Source organism: Thermobia domestica, chromosome 16 (assembly GCF_964235325.1).
Source record: "Thermobia domestica chromosome 16, izTheDome1.hap1.1, whole genome shotgun sequence".
Taxonomy (NCBI): domain Eukaryota; kingdom Metazoa; phylum Arthropoda; class Insecta; order Zygentoma; family Lepismatidae; genus Thermobia; species Thermobia domestica.
In genome coordinates, this window is record NC_137469.1 from 126,573,250 (window position 1) to 126,590,280 (window position 17,031).

General features: G+C 34.9%; 1 protein-coding gene across 3 annotated transcripts in view; it reads left to right on the forward strand.

Moving 5' to 3' along the window:
- The window catches only part of LOC145673401 (uncharacterized), a 288,550-nt gene that overhangs the window by 165,377 nt on the left and 106,142 nt on the right, over positions 1 to 17,031 (forward strand). For all 3 annotated transcript variants that reach the window (XM_081743064.1, XM_081743065.1, XM_081743066.1), the window contains 2 exons: positions 6,833 to 7,020; positions 8,653 to 8,785. In XM_081743064.1, coding sequence (XP_081599190.1) covers positions 6,833 to 7,020; positions 8,653 to 8,785 — 321 coding nt within the window. The remainder of the gene's footprint in view (positions 1 to 6,832; positions 7,021 to 8,652; positions 8,786 to 17,031) is intronic.

Consider the following 17,031-nt stretch of genomic DNA (forward strand, 5'->3'; position numbering starts at 1 on the left):
AGACATACTATGGGTTTCAACCTTAAACCTTACACCCTAGCTGTACATAATATAGTATTTAATTGTTTATTCATACATCTTAATTACCATCAAATTTGTGTTAAATTTTTAATTCTCTTTCTTCTACCTCCTACCTTTTGTCTTTGTACTATGCGATACGTTTGTCTCTACACATATATTACGGTGTTTTAGAGTAATATCCTATAATTTTCAAATGCGACAAACATCCCTTTCCAGAAATTATTATCCTACTAGCGCCTGGCTCTTAAATACAAATTCAGCTCAGGGCGCCAATTCGTATATTTTCATTTATGAAAAAGGTTAAAATGGGGTTTTCCGTACAAATCGCACAAGAGACATTATGCAATGTATTACAACTCCCTACAGACACAATACGTTTCCACACTGGTTTCCTCCATCGATGCGTCATCTGAAATAGTACAAAAGCATTACTTCTGTAGTTTCATCTACGCCCAAACTCACGAAAGCTTGGCATTGTCAAGGACTTTCGTATTGAAATCTGACGGCCTAACACACTGAGATTCAACGGTAGTAAATATTCTTCATCGCTAACATTGCTAATGTTTACTGGAGACGAATACGCCATCTTACCGGTATATTTACATTGAGCATTCATCAACTCTGCTTAAACGGGGCTCGATCATAAATGGCCCGAAACACTCAATACTCATATATCAGAATTTTTCTTCCAGGGAGTTGTATTTGACAGTTCTGTGATTGCTATAAAGTTACTGTTAGGGGCACGACACATTATTACCTTACGGATGATGTTTTGTAAAGAACCCAAAGCAGGATTTACTCTAAAGATACATATTCAAATATACTATTTATGCCGTTTATTCTCAAATTAAGAGAAGTTGATTATAGTAAATAGTGACAGACTGTACTTAACTTATTTATAAAGGGCTGGATTATAATAAACAAAATAACATAAAACAAATTAAATTAAAACCTTGAAAACCCTCACTTCGCTTAAGAATTTATTACGGAAACGTGTTGACATAAAGAAAAAGTGGTAAACAGAAGATGAGAAGAGGAGATAAAACTATCAATAAAAACATACTGTAAGAGTTCATGTCATGGAATTAGTAATACAGGGTGATTTTCTAAAACTCACTGGTTTCATTTGGCTATAGAATTTCTAACAGAATTCCAATTTTCATGCGGTTTGTTACAAATGATCAAGGAAGGGTGGAAGATTTATGGGACTATGTTTACTGGTTTAAATTCATCCGTAGTAATATCGACCACGCCTGAAGAAAAACAGCAAATATTCGCCAGTGTATCTTACAATTAGAATGAGGTTTTGGATTTTTGAAGCGAAATTGCAGAATTCAAATTCAGTGTTAGTGGGAATACAAAGTAAGTGTTAGTGGTAACACCCACAAATCACATGTTGAATAGAAATATGTTTCTTGCGATAAACGACGGAACGATTTCTTGGGCGACCTAAAGAGTCGGTAACTGACATCTTCCACAACACCCATCTGCGGAGTCACTCACCCTACCTCCTCACTCAGGAGCGATCGTGTTTCTCCCAATTTATTCACTAACCATATTATGTTCCTGTCTGGGGCAGAACGTGAGGCTAATTTGTTTCTAAATGTCCTTTGCGTAGCAACAACAGATTCCGTTGTCCAAAAACTCGTAACGATAAACTCATGTTGCTCCAAGAGTACAATATACTCACTGTGTCCTGATTATTCTCACACAGTTGAACAGAACTGTACGTACAGCACAATTCCCAATACAACAGTCCAGTTTCCTGTTTCTCAATGATGTTGGCGATGTTGCCATCCAACGAAGAAAACTCAAATCTCCACACCACACCATACCTCATTCCAATTGTAAAGTACACTGGCGAATATTTGTTGTTTTTCTTCAGGCGTGGCTAATATTACCTGGATGAATTTAAACTAGTAAACATAGTTCTATAAATCTCCCATCCTTCCTTCATCATTTGTCACAAACCGCATGAAAATTGGAATTCAGTTTGAAATTCTACAGCCAAATGAAATCAGTAAGTTTTAAAAATTCGCCCTGTATAATGGAACCCATATATGATATACCATAACTAATGTGGGGTAGTCCCAGAAATAACTAAACTTCAGTATTAGGCAGCAGGGCTAGGCTATAGAAAATTCAAGAAACTGATTCAAATTCAATTTAATCTATCACTGGAGAATTGGCTATTATATTACGAGTAATCACTTATCTTTAACAACCCGCCACTACCAGTAGGTTCCGTGGCGTAAGCGGCTTAACTTGAACTTCCAGCGCCCAAAACTACATGGTACCTTCGAGAATTACTCTTTGAGTTCTCCAGTGATACTGCAGATATGCAGCATCACACTCATTGGATGGTCCTCTGCGGCATTCAACATCATTCAATGCATATGGTAGGGTATCTGATACTCTATGTTACACAACGGATAGTTGTCGAAAATCCGATATCTTAGGTAACAAATGACCGTCGCAAGAATAAATGAGTTATGGAATCGCTTCACAGCACTTCGATCAAGTTGCTTTAACTCGCACCAGTATCTATTAGGCTGACTCGTTGCTAAAATTTAATGTCCCAAAATTTAATTACGTAACTAAACGGAAATCGCATATTTTAGGAGTAGGAAAGTGATTCATGCACATACTATCTCTGGACACGTTAAGAATGTCTCAGACCTTATTGAACAGTAATTCATTAAGTAACTATTTAACAGTTCATCAGACTAATCTCTGCAGTCGTTAGCCTGTATGCAACACTATTCTCATATGCTGATTTAGTACAAATATAAACATAAATGTAGCAAATAAATTAAAACAATAATTGTATTCGCAATATAACAAATAATACAGGGTGGCCCAAAAGGAAATATACACCCTCACATTGATCAAGTATAAGATTCGAGTTTATGGGTTTATTTGCTTCGGCTGTTCCGAGCTTAAGATATAAGTAAAACATATTAAGAACAAATAATAAAGAAACTAAGTCTACTTGGTGGGTAACAATAAGAAATGATTTAAAATGCAATGATCTGATAAGTATGGTACTGTATATCTACTTTTGGGCCACTCTCTTTATTATGTAGCAAGTATACAATAATACTTACAACAAATAAGTTATACAGAAACAATCCCTCCTATACGAAGGCCCAAGTTCGGCCTAAAGGTTATGGTGGCAGGAGGAATTTCAAGCTATGGGAAAACGGAACTTATTGTTGTTGAGAAAGGAATGATGATTGACTCCCAATAATACCGAGATAAAATAATTCCAGTTTACCGAGCGTGTTTTACTAATCCCATCATGTTTCGTGTTCAGCAGTACGCGATTTTGATGCAGGATGGAGCCAAATGTCACACTGTCAAAGGCATCGATGAATGTGATTGCCAAGGAGTTCCCCGGAGTGTGGAATGATTGGCCAGGTAATAGTCCGGACCTTAATGTTATTGAACACTTATGGTCTCGACTGCAGGACAGCGTGTTTCAGAAACCAAGGTCTCGTAACAGAGAAACTTTGATTCAACGCCGCAAAAAGAGTGGTTCGTCATCACACAAGAGGACTGTCACAACCTAGTGGGGAGTTTTCCAACTAGGATCTTACAATGCTCGGAACGTCAGGGAAACAGTACAGATTACTGATAAATTGGACATTTTTCTTTTTAAATAAATCAGATGTGTACCGTTTCTTTATTGTATTCTTACTTATTAATGTATTTCATAAAATTTCTAGGTGGGCCAGAAATTAAGTTTACACCCTGTAGTAATAACAATAATATATAGTACACGTCTGACTCCGTTGATAAGCATAAAAGAGTTCAGTATGTGGGTTGAAAAAAAGTTTAATACCCAAATGTCAAAGATAAGCGCAGCATGTTCATATCGACAAAACTATAACATTATTTATATAGGCATCATTTAACGTGAATAAATTTGATATTCTGTTAGACTCTATGCTTAAATGCATAGGGCAATATAGCATCTTATGTACTACGTACATATGAGGGTTTAACAGAAAGGTTGTCTCTAATACATGAAGGTGACCATAGAAGTAAATTTATAATAATGAACAAAAATACTTATTAGACATTAACTTAATGTGGGATTTAAACTTTTAAACTTGTGGAATTTAAAGACGAATGCATAATGTAGCAAGTCATTTAGTTAATCAATCTAATAGTCCAAAACCTTTATAGGGAAAATTAAATTGATTTACCCTTGTTCTAGCCAAAGAATATTATCCTGAAAAATCAATGTGTTCGATAGAGTACCCTTGTATTAAAACTGGATTAAGTCGACAATAGCCTAACTAAAATTTTGAAATTAAATTCATTTGTATTACACATAACACCCCAGGAAACAGAGGGTTGGATATGAATACTACCAGAGTCCTCTACCTCTGTGATTCTACAATTAGTTCATTGAGGTCAAAGCTAGTTTCAACTAAAACCCATCCTCGAACTAAAGAGATAAAGTTCTATTAAGATCTTCCCTCAGTTAATGACATACTTCTGTAGTATGTTACTTCCAATTCTGCAGTGGATTAGGGGTAACAAGAAACAAGTGGGAACTATCCATCTCGATAGTGAAAATTCACTCTTGTACCCAAGGAGAAATCGGAACACCAACCCCTAAGGAAGTTAATTCTCCCCTACACTAATAATTACAACGAAATATACTATATATAACGATCTACTAGTTCAAATTGGCGTGACAATTGAGCAAATTTATCACTCTGAGATTACCACCCGTAGCTCTTTGAGTTTGCTCTAACTGTTCCAATTTACTGGTCATTTGATCAAATTTACTATTATGAGACTCCAATTTACTAGTCATTTGTTCTAACTGATCACTATGTGATTGTTCTAATCACTCCAATTGCCTTGATAATCGATCACTCTCAGATTTCAGTTTGCTTTCAATTAACTCTTTCATTTGTTGCATAAAATGCTTAAATTCAGAATTTGGTATTTCTGACAGCGGTTCAACTCTTTCAATAACTCCCATTTTATTTTTCGTTCCTTGACTGGGATTAATTAATCGTTGATTAGGTACTAACATGAAAATTATTTTGGGTAATCTTAATACCCTTCAGATTAAAATCAAATCCTGAAGTGGGACCATCATAAATAAATGATGTAACCATTCACAAATACCCACAGTTCGTATGTTTACTTGCATATATTTTAGATGCTAGTTATATTAAAATTACGTAAAGAAATATACACCAGTATCAAACTCTCAGAAGACTATATTTGACGATAATAGCTTACTTTACTTCACAATTCAAAATTGTAGTCTAACAATTATGGCGACTCACACACTTATATCTTATAAACATTTCCTTGATAACAACTAACATCACCATAGCAACGTATCAACAAAAACATATTAATCAATCTACAAAAATTACTTACATTCTTTCTTTCTTTCTTTTTTCTTTTTTTCTTTTTTGTGGCTAGTGCTTGTAATTATAGCACTACCGCCCTGACTATTATATCAGATATACATCGAAAAATTCAACATAAACGTTATAGTTGTATAATGAAGGGAAATAAAACAAAAGAGTGGTAGGAATTAGCTATCATTAGCAACAATCCCAATCAAAAACTCTACGCCTGAGTTTGAGAAAAGAAAAATGTTAACCAGAAAATCTGCTCCACTACTAAAGTAATAGGGGACAGTTATTAAGGAAATCTATCTTCCATTACTCAAAATGAGCAACCAATACAATAATAATTCATCCTCATACAAAAGGTAGAATATTGGCTGATATATAATTCTTTTACCCGTATACACAGAATGGAACCCTCCCTAAGTAACTAACTCTAACCGGAAACGGTTTATAGTTTTGGTAAGAATGTAAGTATTAGTTTAACACAGTTATTTCATTTAGTTTTTCACTAAAAGGTGTAAGACTGTTATAAAAATGCTAATACGCGGTATTAGATGATAAAATATTTAAAACAAAAATATATAATAATAAATTAAAAACAAATAAATAAAATAAAAAGAAGAATTGTGTCTCTTTGCTCCTCTAAAGAACATGGGAATTCTCTAATTTGCGAGACATAAAACACTGATGTCACACGATACAAATTCTTTAACACCTCAATATAACCTCACTTCGTAAGTTATCAGACGAATTAAGCAAAGTGAGGTGAATTAAACTCAGTACACGGAATGCTATGTGGTACTAAAGACGGGACTATTTACGTGAATTTCATTGATACAACGGAATTCACCATTACCAACTGCTCTTCAGACTTAAGGTAATTCGGATAAGTGATTAGTAAAAGCAGCATTCGCTTCCAGAAGCGAACACATAGTTTTATAAAGTATACATTTTCATAAAATAGGTATAGTTTCAAGAAATAATTCCAGTTACCATCAACTCACCAAAAGTTAAACTAATATAACGAATATATAAAATTATGTTAATTTTATATATTCGTTAAAAATATATAAAGTTAACATAATTTTAAAATCATGTTAAAATCATATTCTAATAACTGAAATAACAAGCATAATACCCGGAGGGCGATTTGATCATCACTGACATAAGAGAGATAAGCAAGCCGGATAAATTTTAAAGACTTTCTGTTGACTCAAAAAACTTCAGAATATAGTAATACAATACCAGAAATAACGATAATTCACTAATGTCACTCTGATATATAATCAAAGCAGAAGGAGGTTTCGTCAATGTTACTCTGTTCTAGTACATTAAAACCAAAAAATAAGTGTTGAGGAGAGAGAATTCTTTAATATTGAATACTAATATTCTAATGCATGTTTTTATTATCTTTGTTTCAGATACTAATTACGTTGCTCATTTAGTTAACAATACTGGTACAATGAGAAGTATATATTTGAGAAGATCTGCTGACACTGTATGCTTTTCAATCTTATTTTATATGACACCAAAATCAAATACAAGATTATATATTAACATCCAGGATACAAATGTGAAGCTTCTGGATTTTTCAGCTGAAAATTCACAGGCAATTCTTACTTTTTTATTCTTATAGACCTTATGTTAAGTAAGTTGATGTTTGTGCCTAATACCCCATGCGTAAGCGTTGGTGAACCACCGATAGGCAACTAGCGACCTCGCCAAAAATTGGCGGCCCCGCAGCGACGATCCACGGTGGGCCCACTTCCGTTTTGAAACTTATACGATACCACCAGCGGCCCACCAGTGGAAGAGACTCGACAAAATGTCAATGAACGACAAAATTACTCCTATATACGTGATTTGTTTACATTAAGATGAGTCTAAAATACACTTAAAAAACTACTCCGGGGTGATCGCGAACCGCCAACCTTATGATTACTAGGCACGTGTTCCTCCGACTTCACCAAGGAGGCGATGAAGATAAGCTCGCTTGTAGACGGAATAATCTCTGTGGTCTTTTCAATTTGGCCAATCAGAGTGCTCGTTTAACCGTGTATGTTCGATGATAACCGTTTGGGATCAGATAAAATGTGTTCGTCATGTAATTTTATAACACAATGATGCATCCGAGGGTAAAAGTGAGGGGGGAACGCGAGAGAACGCCGTTACCTCACTTCCAAAAAAATCTATGGCGTCCTACCACTTCCTAAAAACATACAATGGGCAAAGATAGGCAGGAAAATGTCGTGACGTCATCCGTCCCCATACCTTTTCAAATCCACTTTAATTCCTGGACGCATATATATTTACTTTATTTCATAGTTCTTCCATATTCACTTTCTAATGATCAGCGACTGTTGTAATCTAACTTCATACAATTATACGCACTCATCTCAACATTTTTCACTTCATGATGTATAGGAGGGGTTAATCTCGATCTCCGGAGCTCACTTTAGGATTGAGGTCGACATTGCCACATTTAAGATTGATATAAATGTTTTTTACATTAACCTGTTTAACGTACATACATCAAAAATGTCCTTTTTTAGTAAAATAAATGTGTAAGTGTGGCCAATGTGGCTAATGATAGTCGACATTGGCCAGGAACATAGTGTAGAGTAAGTGATATTGAGTTTATCGATAATCATTTTCATGACGAACGTTATAAGAAAAAAACAACAAGTTGCAAACTTTACATAAACACTATTTATAAAATCAACAAATACATACTCTATAAAATTAAAATTACAGAAAAGCTATTTCGAAAATGGAGAAACAAATCCATAAGCAAAGTACTTCACAATGGCAATTATCAACTCATTCCTTATGGGAAGTAGAATCCAGAAATATACTACTGCGTATTGGTAATAACAACAGAGATAGACAATAGTGGTCCCAGATATTCATTCCAAAGCCACATTTTCATAGCACAAAATTTTGAAACTCAAATATATCCTTGAAACGAAGTGTAATTCTTTTCAACATGGGCAGCATAGTCAATGCAAATTTCTAAGGGACATTTTAAGATCATTAAGTATGCTATAACAGGTGTTAACTATCTTCTAATTTATGTACTCTAGACGTGCATTATGCCATGACAACAAATTAACAAATTTTTCTGTGTGTTGGAATCGTAATTCCATAACTCCACTTACAATTTATATTAAATGCATTTCTTTTTAACAAATGTTAATCAAATCTGAATTTATAATTAGATTTTCTGGTACTATTGTTTTAGGAAGGTTGGCATAACCATCGTATAGTTGCCAACATATCTTCAGTTACACAAGAAGAATTTCAGTTGAATATTAAAGGATTTAAACGAAATTCAATTTTGCTGATAAAAAGTTTCCGTGAATGCAACTCTGAAGGTGAGATTTTTATTTTGTCGTTATATTATCTATAATAAATTTTCTTTTAGATTATAAGGGACTTTCTGTGAACATTTCTAATCTTTTTTCTGAAAAATGTATTAGTATTTCAAAGAATAATATAGTGATCGCAATCAGTCGTGAAGCTTCATCTAGATCCAACGATTTCACCCCTCAGTTGAACACAAGGGTATATTCTGGTTTCAAGCCGCATTAATGATACTTGGACAATGACGTATCATGCGCTTGAAGAAGAATATCTCCCAAGGATACTGTATTGCAGAGGGGCTCTTAACCTCTATTTTCATGTTTTCTTCATAGTGATGTCACGCCCTAGAAACTTGAGCTTGTCGTCTATTTCGCTTGTCAAGATTTACTAATAAGACAAACAAACCTTTATTTTGTTGACTTTTTTTCTGTGTTCAAATTGTGTTGCTTTAATTTTAAGGGCAAATTTTTGTGGGAAAATCTTTCCGTTGTATATTTCTGACTACGTGGACAAATGTCATTTAAAGATATAAAAGTAATATTTCGGAAGATAAGATATTCTTTACGTGGGCTTGACTGTACAGATGTAGTTTCAGATGTAGATATGTAGTTTCATAGAAGCTTAAATTCTGAAAACAATATTGGAAGATGGTGTGGTGAACTTGAGTACATGTGTATGTATTTATATTTACGTGTATTTTCCCCGTTCATTTCGTGCAATATACTGTACAATAGTGTGTTCTTGTGTGCTTTGTGTGTAAATAAAATATGCATTATTGTGCTATAGCAAGTGCAGCAATTATAATAGAAAAACAAAAAGTACAAGTATTGTGTACCACAATTTTCGAAAGGATTCTCTTCTTGCTAAAGAGTGGGTCGACGCATGTAAAAGAAAAAAGAAATAAAATAAACTTTATTTTACAGAAGAACATTATTTGCAAGACCTAAAATCTGAACTTCTATGCTTGCCGCCAAAGAAAATTCTCAAATCAAATGAAGTTTCCTAAGTTCGATTAGGTATTTACACTCCTATTCATGTACAACATGAAACAAGTTATGTTAAAATTTGTCTTTTATTTGAAAGTGTCTCGTCTTGTCTGCAAGTCAGTCGCGGCGAGAAGTATTTTTTGAAGTTCGAATCTAAAAACATGAAATTTCTCTTCTCGAGTGTCGTTGGCAACAATAATTCACAAAATATTGTTATGCGATTCATAGTAAAAAGGAAAAGAGAAACTAAATTGTTGAAGTGAGTGCACAAATACAATGAAGAACATTTATATATCAACAATTAAAGATGCGCAATTCACTACACAATTTACTCCAATAATAAATGTGTTTTAAATGTTATATCACAGTCTTCGTGGGATCTCTCGTAACTCGGAAAGATTCTCATCACTTCTAGTTGAAATTAAGAAAAGTGTCAGGGCATACATTTTCTTATAAATTTATAAAATATAACAGAAAAAAATTCGAGGTGAGGTGATAAATCTTTTTCGAAAATCGCGTCAAGAAGTGACGAGACAAATAGAAAAATACGAGATGAGACAAAAAAGATGTCCTAATCTCGACTCGTGAGTAACATCAGTTAAAATACAAAGTATTTCAGGGTTCCTACTGGTCAGGAGAGTCAGGAAAAATGGTGCAAGTCAGGAAAGCTCAAGGAAAAAGACTGGAAATCAGGAAAAGTCAGAGAAATTTTATAGAATTAATATTTTCTAACATTAAATTGTACATCAATATCAGTTTAACCAACCATTATAATACCTATTTGAAACAAAATGTGGATATTTTAGTGTAGTCATGTAACTTTATTAATGAATGTATAAGATGTCTCATATGTAGTGTATGTTTCAGTGTTAGATGTTCGTAGGTAATATAATAATTGCAGTATTGGATAAATAACATATCTCTAGCGAAACTGGATATGGATATTTTGTAAGAGCCTTGTAATTATTAAATGAATGTATGAGAAGTAGACCCTATCGTATCTTCAGATTAATTAATTGTCAGACGTTCGTGGGTAGATATTAATGATGACAGTATAGAACGTTGCTCAGATTTATATATGAGGTAAGTGGAATGTACGTATGAGCAATTGATTACTATTTGTCTATATAGAATAAATGTTCTCATACATAAATATTCACCGTTATTTTTTAAAAATAGAACATCTTTTATTTGTTTTCCATAGAAAGTAGTTACATCGCTTTCTTGTGAAAGAAACTGTATATGATGAACATTTATCACCGTAATGCAAAATTGACATGTTTTTCATATCCACTCCTTTGCAAACAGCTATTTTCCACACTCACATACTCTGCCTTTGGAACATTAACAACAAATACATACAACACTACAACAGAAGTGGACTAACACATAAGCAAGACATTCACAAAGAAAATAGGGAAACAAGTATTAATTTTGGAAGAATCAAATATTACCTGGAAGTTCTACATAATTGGCACAATAATGTTTCAAAATAATTCTTATTACAATTATTGCGGTATATATATATATATATATATATATATATATATATATATATATATATAGTTTTCAATCAGACTAAAGAACTGTAAATTTCCATTAAATTAACTGGCTTCGGTCCCATATATAGTCTTTTTGCGCCTCCCCGACACAAGCATATGTATTTCACTATGTTACAATCACTTACTTTCCAATTACCACCTTACCTTATTTGTACAGTATGCCGTCCAGTTGTATAAATGTTCGGTGTTGTCCTTTGTATTAGAGAAGAAACATCTCATCTAGTTCCTTTTCATGTGGTAAGGTGCCAAGAACCGACGACACGTTGCCACGTTGGATAGCAATAGATATGCGTTGAATTAGGAAAGATGTTGAACGAACATCTCCAGTAACGATAGAAATGCGCCTGCCTACTTTTCTAATAAAATCAAGGCTTGTAGATCCCCAAGCACCACTAGTCTCGATGACAATTGGAGCAAAAATATATTTATCAAGCAGGTTGTTATATTTCCTTTGCTTTTCTACCTCTCTACGACTAACAACAACTCCAGCATTCATAACAGCTAATGGTTGACTTGAATGGGCAAATGTATCTGAACACTTAAAGTCTCATACTAGTTTTTGCCTCTCATCCAAGGAACTAATGTCATGCCATCAGGTCGTTTACCATCTGAACGACAACAGCCTGCATGTTCACGTATGGAAGGAATTCCAGCTGTGATAAGGGCTCGTAAAATGATATCATTTACAGAGGAGTCTAGCGTGTCTACTCATGCTGTTCATGCATGAAAGGCCATGCAGGCCACGTTGGTTAACTTGATCCCCGGAAGCTGAACAGCGATGTGACTCACAAATAGTTGAACCTAATCTTAATGCGACAACGATTTGAAACGCTTCATTAGTCATATGAAGACCTAATGGTGGGGAGGGTATTGCATTCAACCATGCCCCAGCATGTAGGGATGAGGCAGCAAGAATCCTGGCTTTATCCTCTGGAGCAATAACTGACTGTAAGAGAAGTTCATGAAAATGCGCTGCATCGGTGCATACCAAGATGCCTGAGAACCTCTTTTGTTAATTTTTGGAAGATCTGTATCTGTTAGATTTTCCATTTGGTAGTGCCTTCTTGAACTGTGCCATCTGGGTCCAGGTGGTAACCTTGCGTAAGAAGAGTATCGACTAAAGGAAGAGATCCGTGGTAGGACGCTAAAAAGGAAGGAATCACCATATCCACGGGTAGTCAAGACCCCCTAATCTCACAGGTAAGGATGCTTGAATCCAAGATTCGTTGCTTAAGGAGCAGTTTAAAATTGACTCCAGACCCATTTTAAGGATATGATCATATTTCTCCAGTAGTGGAGTCTCATTCCAAGATGGAAAGCATCGTAAGAAGTAGTTTAAACGAGGGATCGACAAAGAGGCACGTAGAAGAAAGAAAGCTGCATGGATAGAAATCGAGGCGAGACAAGACAAAAAGTTCTAACTTCGATATTTTGTTTAACAGGGCATTGGTAAATGCTTCCTTTGTGAGAGCAGTGCCTCGACGACAAGCATCCTGGTTAGTTAAGAGACGTATTCCTGCGCAGCGTTGTCATTTTTTTTAAATAATAGGTCGAACTTGGCTTCATCTGACCCAAGAAATCCAACTTCACACTTCGAAAAATTCAGATGTAGGCCAAGTGCAGATGCCCTCTCATTTATTTGTGCTAGAGTTGAAAGAAACACTTCAGGTTCATCAGCGACAGTATCATCATCCAAATACCAGATGTTTAATTCAGTGTTGATTGATTTCACTAAAGAATGAGTGGTTATCGCAAAACGTGCTGGGCCCAGGGGATTGCCTTGTTGTACTCCTCTCTGGAATGAAATAGTGTATTGACATAAGAATAGATCACTGGGTTAAGCGTAACATTGGTAAACATATGGATAGATTGAAGGAAATTCATTCAACACTGTAGTGAGCATGGAGTCCCGGCGAAGCTGGTTAAATGCGTTGCGAAAATCCAGCTTTAAGGTAGCCTTAGGAGCATTGTGAGTGGAGGAAAAATAAACCCTGGTTACATGTACAGCTGCTTCGGCTCCGTTGGGAATACAAACACCAAGTTGATGGGGAGACAAAAAGTTTTTAAAATGCTCCCGTTGTGCCGTGTCGACTTCGTACGGAATGAGGCCGACGAATATGGACACGACACAAGAGTAATCCATCGAATAAAGGATAAAAACTCTGTAAAATAGATTGAGATAATCATATTGGTTTGTAAGAGTCACTATAGTATGTGTAAGATTCATTGGTTTTGCCTTATTATGTCTTCTTTTTAAAAGAAGAAAAAGTAAGAAATGTTAGAAAGGAAGGAAGAAAAAATAATGAAACTTTGTTGAAAATTTAAGTAAAGATAGTTGGTAAGACTGTTAGAGGAAGAGGTTGCAGTCGCGAATAGAGGGCGTGGTCATCGAAACCGAATCTACAAGCTAAAGTGGGTCCCGTGCCTACTTTACTTGTGTTCGTATTGTATAGCCGGAATATTGCCCAGATCGAGAATTGTATAGCCGGAAGATTGCCCAGACCGAGTATTGTATAGACGGAGTTTTGTATAGCCGGAAGATTGCTCTGTTCGTATTGGTCTAACCGGAGGATTGTTCAGTTTATGGAGTGTAGTTTCGTTTCGGCAGGGTTTCTCTTTTGAGAATTGTTCACCGTTGTTATTCCTGTTGGTGTGATGTGTGTTTTATCGACGTCTATCGATAAAATCATATTGGTGTTATGTTAGATATTTAACAAAGTGATCAGTGGAAAAAGGAATGTTTTATACCTTCACTATTCAATTCTCGCAAGCAAACTTAGTGGCAAGTCAAACGGGCTCTTTTTCTTTCCTCGTTTTGTGGCTGCTAAGTTATATAATAGTAGAGTGAAAGCTTTCTCTAAGAGTGTGCTTTATGCTTGTGAATTGATAACACAGAGAGTTATTTTGCTTATTAAGCTTATTTTCTCATTTTTCTGTTAATTCTGTGCAGAGGAATAGTGAATTTAAAGGGCAGTGTTGTGTGGGGCCTATTGTGCCGAGTGAAAGCCCGCTTAGATCACGTTCATAGTAATTCCTGTTGGGCACTAGCTGGTGTAGTTGGCTTAAATACCAGTAGTAACTCTTTCTTGCTTTACATTTTCGTGTGGAAACTAAAGCACAGAAAGATTTTTGTGATGAATTACTTTACATTAGAAAACTGACGTTTTACCACCAATCTGATTTTTATCGAATATCAGAAAAGCTCAGCCGGATGCCAGATTACCAAAAGAGAGCGAGGGTTACACTTAGAAGGTAAATCCATATTCGAAACAAATCGAGGTGAGTGTAATTTCTGATTTATCACAAGTAGTGGCTGTGACTTGTTTAATTTTATGTTTTGTGTGGTTGTCTGTCTTGAGATCCACTCCAGGTCGTATTGCTATTGCAATTCCAACGTTTTTTCACCCTTACGGAAAATTCGAGATATTTCTCTCATTTTTGATCTTTCGCAGAGTTAAGTAGTAAGGGGGGACAAAACTGACCTTTTTTGGAAATTCGTAATAATTCCAATATTTCCAGTTTAATTTGGTTTCTTTTACAGTTATTAGTTAATAGTCGTTCCATATTAAGAGTTCCGAGTATTTTGCCGTTAGAAAACCAGACTGCAAAGATTTTTCCTCTAACATTCTCATTCCACGTTTATTGAAAAGAGTAATGAAAGATATTAATAGTATTGACTGAGAATTGCATGAAATGTTGAATAATATATGTTTAATCAAGATTTGAAGTTTCAACATTTCCATTCCACTATTCAAAATTTTGAGACTGAGAGTACAAATATAAGAAGAATGGTTTAATACTGCATAAGTAAGATTATATATATTTATTCTGCTTGAAATTGATTATTTCAATAACTTTGATCTTCTTAGAATTCGTAAAGAGAGAAATATAGAAGCGCGCTAGCAATTTGTTTAGGATTTTGCTTGACTTTAGGAATTCTGATTTGAAGTAAAGTTGATAGAATTATTATTGAGAATCTTTGTCTTTGAGAGGAAATTAACGTAACTTGTTCCATTATATTTGCTTGACAAATAGTCTTCTTTGAGAAATACATTTTGAAATTAGATTTATATTTAGAATTTAAGAATATTAAAGAAATTTAACTACTTATAGATTCACTCTGATATTTCGTTAGTATATCTTTTTAATAATATTTTCTTTTTTTTGTTGTATTATTTCGTTAGTGTATCTACATTATTCTAACGCAATAGTGTAAATACACAACCCAAGTTGTTAATAAAATTGTTATTTAAAAATTGAATTTCTGTTGTCGTTATTTGTTTTATATATAATAATTTGTTTCCTATTTACATTTGAATTTACTGTGGTTGGGAAATATTGGAATGATAATTAACTTTCACACTGACGAGTTGTGCGATGGAGAACTAAATCTTCCGGTCCATGTCCCATCGACTAGGTGTTAATCGGATTGCATTCGGTCTGACGATTATTATTATTATTATTATTATTATTATTATTATTATTATTATTATTATTATTATTACTTTGAATGATAATAGTTGTCGGACTGGAAGCTTTCTGTGTATGCTAGGTGGAAGGGGCGTTACACCGTGTTCTAAAGCATATCATTTTTGCTGATATTCTGCGCCAAATATTACCAACAGCGATAGGTCTAATTCCACCACATTTCTTTCTAAGAGCAGTAAGTTTGCCTCCGAAAAACAATGATCGAACTTCCACGGGAACTTTTCCTGAAATAATTAAATTGAACAGATTGCATAATGATTTTACGAGCTTTTCCTTTGATTCAAGTACTTGACAGGATAGGAGATCTTTGAGAATCGAATGCCGATCATCGAGACCTCTAGTGCTACCAGATGGAAAGGAATTAACAGCTAACTTAACTTCATTAATCGAAACTCCTTGACAGCTGTTTGGGTCATCAGGGAGACTCGGTAAAGTAAACTCACCAGGGTGGGCTGGATGCTTGTCCAATAGCGTCTCAAACACAGAAATGTCGGGGACTTCAACAGTATCATCTGACATTAATAGACGGACTGCTCCAAGGATGTCACCATCTGCAAGAGTGTTTTCTACAATCTTAAGATTGGAAACATTCTGTTTCGGAAGAGATTTCCTGATCTTTGTTGGATGCCAGGTTAAGGCGTCAATACCTAGATCACACCAAAGACGAACTCTTTGTTTCACCAAAGAGGTAAGATTTTTTACATTTTCTGATTTTGTGGGAGCAGTTAGTGCAACTAATGGAAATAGAAACAAGTTGATCCAATCTTTTTCGTCATTTGAAATAGTTAGTTGAAGCAACACATCGGCAAGTACATCAGCCACTGCAGCTCGAACACCTCGAGGGACACGCCTTAAAATATGCGTTGAGGACCTTAACGGTATTAATATTTTGCCCAAGTTAGACAACATTAAATCTTGTGTACCTTTATTGCGGTTATTGATGTTGGTACTTATAGTTTTATAATCAGGATAGCTATTATTATCGATATGACAACAATATTCGTCCGCATTTATAACCTGATGCTTTTTACTTATGTGTATAACTAATCCTCTGGAATTCGGATAATGCTTTCCACAGTGAGGACATGGTAACACATTCGTAGATTTAGTAGTAATAGAAAAATGGCCATTTGTAGGTCTGATAATGTTGGCAACTGAACCAATGTTACGGGTATTAGATTCATCTGGTTCGGCTGATTCAATTGATGGAACGCTTGAACC